The sequence below is a fragment of the Poecilia formosa genome, unplaced genomic scaffold, assembly GCF_000485575.1.
Source record: "Poecilia formosa unplaced genomic scaffold, Poecilia_formosa-5.1.2 Scaffold421, whole genome shotgun sequence".
Classification (NCBI taxonomy): domain Eukaryota; kingdom Metazoa; phylum Chordata; class Actinopteri; order Cyprinodontiformes; family Poeciliidae; genus Poecilia; species Poecilia formosa.
The window spans coordinates 118,109-127,855 of record NW_006800360.1 but is presented as its reverse complement, the minus strand read 5'-3'; the positions used below and the strand labels follow the sequence as shown (position 1 = coordinate 127,855).

The 9,747-nt window shown below is 39.8% G+C and overlaps 1 protein-coding gene across 1 annotated transcript in view; it reads left to right on the top strand.

The window, feature by feature from the left end:
• Positions 1-7,250: 7,250 nt before the first annotated feature.
• LOC103155327 (1-phosphatidylinositol 4,5-bisphosphate phosphodiesterase eta-2-like) overlaps positions 7,251-9,747 on the top strand; it is a 51,146-nt gene continuing 48,649 nt past the window's right edge. Inside the window, exon 1 of the mRNA XM_016663453.1 lies at positions 7,251-7,616. Within this exon, the coding sequence (XP_016518939.1) occupies positions 7,361-7,616 (256 nt within the window). The 5' untranslated portion in view covers positions 7,251-7,360. The remainder of the gene's footprint in view (positions 7,617-9,747) is intronic.

The following is a 9,747-nucleotide window of genomic DNA, read 5'->3' as shown; positions in this document are numbered from 1 at the left end:
AAACATTATGTCAACCTGCAAAAAAACTCCATAGGACGCAAAAAAGTGTCAAATGTTTCATGTTGTGCGTTCTATTGAATGCTTTGCTGACACATTACGTAGCAGTCGATGCAGCTTCCTGCATGTTCATCCAATTGCTGCCTGCTGCGGTCGTCCATTCAATAAGCAGCAATCATGCTAAGAGCACAGGGGCATCATAAACTCCACCGACTGAGCTTGTTCTGGCCTTAATATGTCTGCACCCATGCAGAGGTAAATGTAATATCCTCTTCTTGTTATTTATAGCTGCAAACGGGGACTTGACTGCTCTCTCCCTCTCTCTCTCACACACACACACACGCACGCAAAACATACACATTTATGCTGAAAACAAACCCACAGAAAGCAAATGTTCTCCCTCCATCTCTCCTTCCTGGCTGTGGGATGTAATAAGCAGTTTTGGAGGTAAATCTCATCTGACTGTTGGTGCATCTCTCAGTGCGGCTTTCACCCTGAATCTTAACACGGAGGTATGAAGTTCTTGCAGAGCTCCGCTTTCGTTACATATAGGACAGCGCTTCCAGGAGTCACCCCTCACAGTCACTGTCCACAAATCAAGGTTTAAATCATCGCCCTCCTTATTATATCCCATTATTTCCTCTTCCAGCTGTTTTTACGTCCAACTGCTTGGGAGAGATTTCATTAGTCATTAAGCCTGCAGGAGCCTAAAATCAGACCAAATGCAAGAGCAAAATGGGCCATTAAAAGAGGTGTGAAAATAATCTGTGTTGAATTTATATTCTTTTATTTGCAGTTCGTCTGATCCCTGAGGCTACATCCTGAAACAAATCATACTTTTGTCTTCATCTGAAGAAATTAGTCTCATTTTGCTCATTTGTTTTGCCGGTTAAAAACTCCAGTTGGGCTTTTAATAAATAAAAATAACTTTTTAAAGCTAGAAAGAAAATATAGCACCTCTGTGTGCTGAACTAAACGCATCTCAACCATCAAGAAGCAGTAGAAGTTCTTCCAAACAGGCTTCAAGTGAATTGAGGCTTTTAGTTAAAAGAGAGAAAAAAACAGCAATTAAATCTAATTCAATCCACTTTTGGACTTTTCTGATTTCTCATGAATATAAAGCATAATTGGAGGCTTTATTCCAACTTTTTAAAGCCTCATTTTCTACTCCTCTGGGTCACAGTTCAGAGATTATTTGAGTTTTTGAGATGCTAAAAACTTTTTGGAAATATTTTTATCCTTTTTTTTTTAAAGTTGATTTAAAAACATTTAATTAGATACAGATGACTATTAGATTGGAGTAATAACTATACTCTGACACAGACACCAATCTTTCATAGTCACTGGATCCATATTCATTTGACTACCATAGACAGTGAAGAGAAGGGTGAGGGAAGAGGTAACATCCATCTCCAAAACTCTGTTCTAGGTTATGTTACTGCAATAAAATAGATTTTTTTTAAGCTATCTTCATCCGGGGTGCCGCTAAATAACACTGATGCCACATCCTGTTTCTGGTATTAACATCTGCCCAAGCTGATTCAGATGCAAGTAGACAGCTTTAAGTACAGCTCTTTACACCTGCTGTTAACATTCAGTAGATGCTTCACATGCAAACACCATCTGCTGTTTCACAGCATCTACTGTGGATGTAGATGCTGTGTAAAAGCAAAGGAACATACAATACAACAATGGAAAGTTTGAGTTTGCCATTGAATGGATCTAAAATCCAAATCTGCAAAACATATTCCAGTATAGCTTACAGGAAGCTTGATTTGCTCCTCTAAAGCTCAGTTATACAACAACTGTGCAGGACCTTGTTGTGATCCTGTAGCTCCCCACCCTGAACCCTGTCTGCATCCAAAGTTACAACATGCAGGTTAGTCCCTGTTTAGGGATTCCACCTGTATAACAAATTGCAGAGATGTCTGAATTCCTAATGAAATGTTCCCACTGCCTGCCATCAGCTGTAATCACACTCCAAAGTCCCCAGAGGGTCCACCTTAATGGTCAGCATAGCGACTCCACAGACTGCTCTAACTATTACACTAACAGGTAACACCTTAAAAAGAGACACTTGTTCCACTGAAATTGGCCACCTGGGCTTTGGCCCACTTTCCACTGACCTACTTATACGTTTTGGACATATATTCAGTCCTGTTGTACCAAGCTATGAACTTGTTTATGCTCTGACTAAGAAGGTTGCGAAATGCAATAAACTGGGCTCTATTTCTTGGAGTCTCACAAAATGCTGAATTAAGGAAAGGTGGAAATCTGTCAGCTAATAGCCTTTACTGGTCACTATGAGGACAGCAATGTGGGGAATCTACATGATCCATGTTTAGTGGATCCAAGTACCAAGTGGATCCATGGTACCAAGCCTGGTACCATATCTTGGTACCGGGCTTGACCATCCTTTCTCAGATCTCAGTTGGGATTTGCTCCTCTGTCTCTGCTTCAGAACTCTAATGTTAGACCAGAAGGCAAAGTCTGAAAACGATGGATTATAGTTATGTTGTGCAAAATAATTAATCTCAGACATTTGATCTAAAACCAGTGTATTTCACACTTCTTAATGGGACAAATAACAGATGGTTAAACTGCCACCTTCATTTGAGCAAGAGAAAAAGCAAATAAATTATTAAACATACAAAGTTCAACATAAAAGCAGGCTGTACAATAATCTGTTATTAGAAATACACATATATTTTTAAGCATTAAATAGCACACTTGAAATGTTCGGGAACTGACAAAGAAACTACATTTTCCAGAGTTTTCATGAAAGCAACACAAGTATGTGCACGTGCGTGGGATTTGACGCGCGTCGGGTGTTTGGTTAAAATTTATATGGCGAAAATGGATGAAACTCGAACTTTCTAAATAAACCCAGTAGCACATAGTAGAATCTTCGTTTGTTTTAATGTTTTATTTATTTGATAAAAATCAGACGGGTACACCCGAACTGACGAGCTTCCATGAACCGACTAATCTTTGGCACCTGAAGGACGGCTCCTCCAAGCTCCACATCTACGTGACCTGGTCCAGAGTGTGTAAGCGGGTTCACGGCAGAGCCAGCTTGCTGTTTGAAACATGCGGTCTGAGGTACGCTCCTGAGAGGGGCGGCAAAAGGAGGAGGCGGCCTATAGGGTTCGGTGAGTCCGCCATTACTAACACTGACTTCCGCTAGCAAAAAAAGGGACAAAACTCGGTTCAGAGGTCCTGTTGATTATACACATCTCATTCCGCCGCAGGTAGCTTCCACAGCTTGTTTAGCTTTCCGACTGAAACCTCTTCATGAAGACTGTTTGGCAAACTGTTGGAAGTTATAATGAGTGTTTATGGGGTTAGTAATGCAGAGATGGTGATAAGTGAAGCAAATTGGAGAAGAATGTGTCCGTAAGAATGCTGGGTCATAATTACAGGCCTGTCAGTCAGAGGAACTAAAGGTAACTGTTGTAGGTAAGCAGATTGTTTGCATTGGGGAAAGTGCTGCTCTAAGACTCAGCGGTGGTATGCACAGTGTGTGTGTGCGCTGATGTGACGTTTCAAGAGGAAAACTAGTGCAGCCACTTGATCCAGGCCAGTTGGTGATCTATTCTGTTTGTTTATTAGTGAATCAGCATGTGGTGTATGACATCAAAACAATTGACCAGTATCACTATTCAGTTTTATTTCAGATTATCATGTTTTTATTATAGTGTTCCGTATTTATTATAAAAATAAGATTCACAAAGCTATAAGTGAAAATACTTGTAAACTATATTACAAAAAAGTTATATGTCTTTTGCTTTTAATTAGGCATTTTTTCTAAGTAAATCTATGTGTTTTGCTGATGTATTGGCCTTCTGTCAATGACATTCTATCTCTCCCATCAGTTTGTCTGATGGGAGAGTACCATCAGTAACAAGAGTTGTGTACTGATGATACACAACTCTTGGTACTCTTGGTACCTACCTTTCTTATTCTAGTATGTTCAAATAGAGGTGCACTGATTGCAGTTTTCTGGCTGACCACAGATGACCAATCTTTAAAAAGCTTGAACCTGCCGATCCCCATTTTGGCTGATATCACTTTTTTTCTGAAATGTTCCTACGCAAGAAAGTTGCGGAGTTGGTAACAGTGGGGCGATTATTGTTAACTCCAAACATGCAGACATGATGTGTTGAGCAGGGCTAGCAGTCGAAGCTCTCTCACAGCAGAGCAGAAGAGGACAGTGGCTGATTATTTGACCTTTGCTGTAGATGAGATTGGGGGATAAGATTGACTTCACATGTGTCAGTTGATCACCAATCTCCCAAAATTAAGGAAATTGGCGCCTATAAATCTTCTAGCCTATATGTGAAGCTACACAATGTCACGACTCCGTTTGACTGATAAGGAAGTCCTCTCCTGCTTAAGTTTATTCCGACATATACATTCATGTCATCTGTGTTGTATTGTAAAACTGTCCAGATCCAGAGTCATTTAACAGATTGATTGGAAGTTTAATGAGGTAGCTGGTGGTCTGGGAGCTGTCGGCTGAAGCTCCTCCATATTCAGTATTTATTCGTCAAACGGAAAAGAGCAGAGGTCTGACAGTGTCTGACGCTCTCCTCGTGCTCGGACTGCTGCATCTCACGATTGGGTGTCTGAACCTTGAGTCCAAGAATAGCAGCATTATTTTGTGTGTGTGTGTGTGTTTGAGAGAGAGAGAGCGAGCGAGAGAGAAAATATTTCTCCAAAAAGTGAAAGAATGATGGATTTTTCAGTTTTCACCAATCATAAAGCAGCCTCGGAGATGGAGTGAGCCCACTGTGACGGATGAAAGGATTGTTTTATGTGGAGCTCACATATGACTGTGAGATGTCTGCAGACAGGTGAGGGAAGATCATCGGGCTAAAAATAGAACTAAGAGCATCTCAGTTTTCACTTGGAAACCCAGCCGAAATAACGTCAAACTTCAGAAAGGTTTCTTGGAACAAAGCTTCTGTTAGATGTTGGTTTGACAAATTAATCGTGTTCTGTTGAGCTGTTGGGGGGAATGGTTGTATTTACTGTTCAAACCAGTAATCCTGGTTTTGTTCTCCATCAGCAAGAAGTTCATCCTGGTAACGAAGTGATTAGCTCTCCCAAACAGGCAATCATATTGTTATAATAAATCAGTATCTTTACCATTTTTATCATTTAGAACTGCAAGTAATGTCATGTAAATAATGTAATAATCATAAATAATAATAATCATAAAGAAATAACCTTTTCCACTTTTAAGTAAATGAAGGTTGACGGGGAAAAACAAGGTGTTCAATGAGAGAAAACGGGTAACCAATGTAGCTCTTTCTTGCCTGTTTCACATGGAAGCTGGTTTAATTTAAAAGTAGAAACCCACTGTACTGTCAAAGCCGTACCTCACATGTTTTTTTTTTAAAGTTTTGTATGTTGTGGGATGACTGTGGGAACAGTATCTGTCTGGCAGGGTTTCCCTCAGTGTATTATTAGCCTGGCGGGCCACTAGGCTTTACTTGTGCCCCCACCAGGCTCAGCATTGCTTTTTTTTTTTTTTAAAGTCTTTTTAAAAAGTTAGCATTTTTTAAGACTTTATAGTTTTTGTTCAGGTATTAATCTTCCAATCTTTCAATAACGCATATCAAGTGATATTTTCTAATTTCCTGTCAACTTTAAACATTTTTTAACTCAAAAACACGACTGGCCACTGCATGAATGACTGCGGGAAAATGTAAAAAGAACACATGGAAATAAAGACTTCAGAAACATATAAAAAAAATAATTAAAACCAGATTCATTTGTGCTTAAATATATAATTTGTTGGCACTAACCTAAAAAAATAAATATGAAGGTGAATTAAATTCTAAACGTTAAGTAAAGTTCTTTTTTAAATTAATTACATTTGAAGTGCATTGATTTATTTGGGCCATATAATAATTTCTGCTATTATCCTTAAAACGACAGTATAGTTTAAAATGTGCTTTTTTTGAGCTTTGCATCTTGTTATGATGTTATTTATGATGTTATAATCTCATCAAAAACATACTTGGAGTGTTGCGTTGATTCTTTCATACATTTTTGACATATCCTTTATAATCTCCATAGCAACCATTCAGCAGTCCAAAACACCTGGGTGGACTCCTCCTTGGAGGCGCAGTTCCTCCTCTGAGCTGCAGTTTCCAAGTTTCTTCTAAGCTTCTGTCTCACAGAGCAGCAGCCCTCCCCCACAACTCTCCCAATCAGCTCCTACAGACTAGCCAGCAGCAATTGGCAAACACCTGATGTAGCTGTGCACCTGCTGAGCTCAATATAAGAGCTACTTCTCAGTGCGACGCTGTTAAAAACATTGTTAAAGGGTTAATAGAGGAGCCATGTTGTGATGACTTCCTGAAGAAATAGGAGTTTTTAAACAGACAGAGGCCAGATTTTAAGCTATTAAATTACAAAGTAAATTTTCTTTTAAGTCATACTTGATATACATGCAGCATTTTTATAACAACTGAAGGTAACATAGTTTATTGATTATGCTACAAAATGGCACTATGTGCCTGGAAAACACATAATTCTGCCTCTTTCATCCTGTCATTTTTGGTCCTCAATATTCCAGTAGTATTCCATTCCCCTCTATTCATACATTTACACTAAGTGTATTATAAAAAGCTGTACCTTTCAACGTTACATCAGACTCCAGCTGTTCCTCATCATCAAGCCTTCAGGTGGAACTTCAGTAAGCAACTTTTTAATTGGCCTTTAACTAGAAAAGCAGCTCCATCTAATCAGGGGCCTGTCATGTCCGCCTGTGCCTGCTGTCTCATTTTCTGTGGGTTAATGCGTTTCACTCAACACATTTAGTAAATCTCCCAGACCAGGATTACTGCATCAGAGGGATTTAGGATCTCTGCCTGCCCAACACATGTTGCACAGTTACCTTTGTGCATTGTGCTCTCATGTTGTTCCTGCAGAATTGTCTCTCTCATGAGCAGCCAGCATTTTTCAGATCTGCTGGTGTCTCACACCAAACCGTGTGTGTTATATGGACCAGTGGTGGCTGTAAATATGACCGGCTGCATCCTTTTTGTTTTTGACATGGAAGGAAACTGAGATCAGCAGGAGGAAGCTGATCAACCAACTTTTAATGTCATTTTGAGTCGAAAAGGATTTTTCTTTGTTTGCTTACTAAGGTGTCCTTTAAACCCCAGAAAAACAAACAGTTACTGTTACTTTGTTGTTGTTGTTGTTTTTTGGTTAGATGAAAGAGGATTACCTAAAGATTTTTTTTAACTGATTTAATTGATACTGATTCCTACGTTTTCTTTGAATAGAAATTGATTCCCTTGCTGCCAGTTTTGGCAGCAGTATTTTAACCCTTTGTTGTAGTGCAATGAGCACAGCAAAGAGAAGTGGCTTCAGTCCATTTGGATCGGTACCTTCAGCCCTGATGCGTTCTGCAGCAGCAGCTACCGGAGACAAGCCCGGACCCCCTGCTAGAGGGGCTTTCTCCCTGGAGAAGGAGAAGCAGAAAGACGGGACTGCTTGTGAGAAGCAGGAACAGGCCTCTGTCGGTCGCGTGTTGGAGGAATTTTTCTGGATCGGAACCAGCATTGTGGCTTTTTCCAAATGGCGTCTTGGCTACATGGGTAAGCTGAGTCAGAGAGTCGAAGAGTCGGATAGTTTTAACTGAATGTTGCTAGAAATTAGTCTTCACAAGGTAAATTTTTTTCATATCTCCAGTCGACTGCATCAGGTCAGGTGAGAGTGCTGAAGGGAGACATGATGAGGTTTGACAGAATGAGATAGATGTGCATCACCTTATGACCTCAGTTTATGCAAAACTGGACAACTAATCAATAATTCCACCACTTAAGTTAATTGTAAAGATTTGGAAGAAATTAGATTTGATTTTGCCCTATTTATTTATTCTTTTATTTAGCTGTCAGAGGTGACTCTGTGACAAATGGAATTTGTCCAGAAATAGTGTTTTATAGCTGTTAAATACTATTATTAAATAGTACCATGATTTTCATCTTAATTTACTCCCATTTTGCTCTGCAGTCCTTTTTTTGCAGTCATCACTGAGTTTTCAGATCTCACTCACCAAGTTGGCCTTTATTATTTCCCAGAACTTGAGAGCTCATCACCAAAAAAACTCTAGAGCGATTTTGAATGAATTTTTGTTCTTTCTAGACCAAAAATTGAAATAAAGAACTGATAATTCCAGCTGACTCTCTCTGATGGGTCATGGCCAGCACAGAAATGAAACCTGAGGTTTAGCAGCAATGTGACATTTGTCCCGGTTGTGGAACGTGTCATGGTTTGCCTCCATTTATCCACAATCCTTTTTTCTGTAGCCTTCCACACTTTCTCATCTAGCATCAGAAAAGTGTCACTACGCTGCAACCAAAGTAGTATTAAAATATTAAACTGCAACATCTGGTGCAGTGAGTTAACACATTGGAATACAGCACACTTGCTCTGCTGTGCTTTATAAAGAGCACAATTATATTTCACACTTCCGCGGTTTGTAAATTTCCCACTGCAGGCGTGAAGGTGTTGAAATCACAGGGTACCACATGATGTTAAACTCACTTCGCAGCACTTCTGTGCTAATCTTAACCACAGACTCATGACTGGCATCTTCACATCATGGAGCCTCCTGACAACGTGAGCCTGGTTACTACGGTAATTACACTACCTGTTCATCACAGTGACATCCTTTTCCTTTTTGTGTCCTAAAGATGTAAAATATCTTCACCACCTTTTGTTTGCCCCCAAAATTGCCACGGATCCCACAGAATCACTTGTTTGTTTTTAGTATTTGTTTGGGACATAAGGTCTGAGCCAACAACCCCCCTCCTGCTTCTCCTCCAGCTTAACCTGGTTTTCTGACAGAAGAGGCGAGCAGATAATTCCACCTGCTTGGCACACATTTTCCCAGTGGCACTAGGTCAGCCATGAAAAGACGTTCAGTTATTCCTCTGACCTCTGCTGTGTTTCTGAGCCACCGTCTGCCGTCTGCGCTTCACTTGACCTCTTTACCAAGTGGGTCACAGAGAGGTGGAACATTTGCGGTCAGGTTTTAGAAACTTTCAATTGAATCTGGGGGTCATTTAAACAAACTCCCATTTCCAAACAGCATCCATGCCATGAATTATGAGTCGCATGAAGAAGCATGCGTATGTGTGGATTTGGAATGTTTCATGGTCTAAAACACATGTGGGCCCCAAATTTTCACATTGGTTAAATATTTCCAGATATATCATACATTTTTACATGTTTCCCATGTGCGTCACATATTTCCACATGGTTGAACATGTGGAGATGTGTGATGCACATGAAAATATGTGAAACCCATGTGAAAATGTGAATCAAATGGATTTTCACCATGAAACTTTCCACATGTATACATGTTCTTTTTCATTGGACTCATCACTCAAATGGTGTTACAGTGTTTTGGTCAAACTTTCAGATTTGGTCCAACTCTAATGCTACTTAAGACCTCATCTGGCGTTAATATGCTTCTTTTTTTATGAATAAAATCTGTGCCTGAGAATTGTTGAGCTGACACTAGCTTTGTTTTTTCAGCTGACATTGGATTGGACCTTGTTTTTGTTCATTTTGCCATCCACATGCAATCACTTTGTAAATCTGAAGTTGTAACCATGGCAACAAGCCCAGATTCTTGCCTGTGCTTTATTTATTTATGTACTTCCCATGCACTTTTTGTTTCTGCACCTGTACTAGGTGTTGGATGTGTGCTGCTGCTGCTGC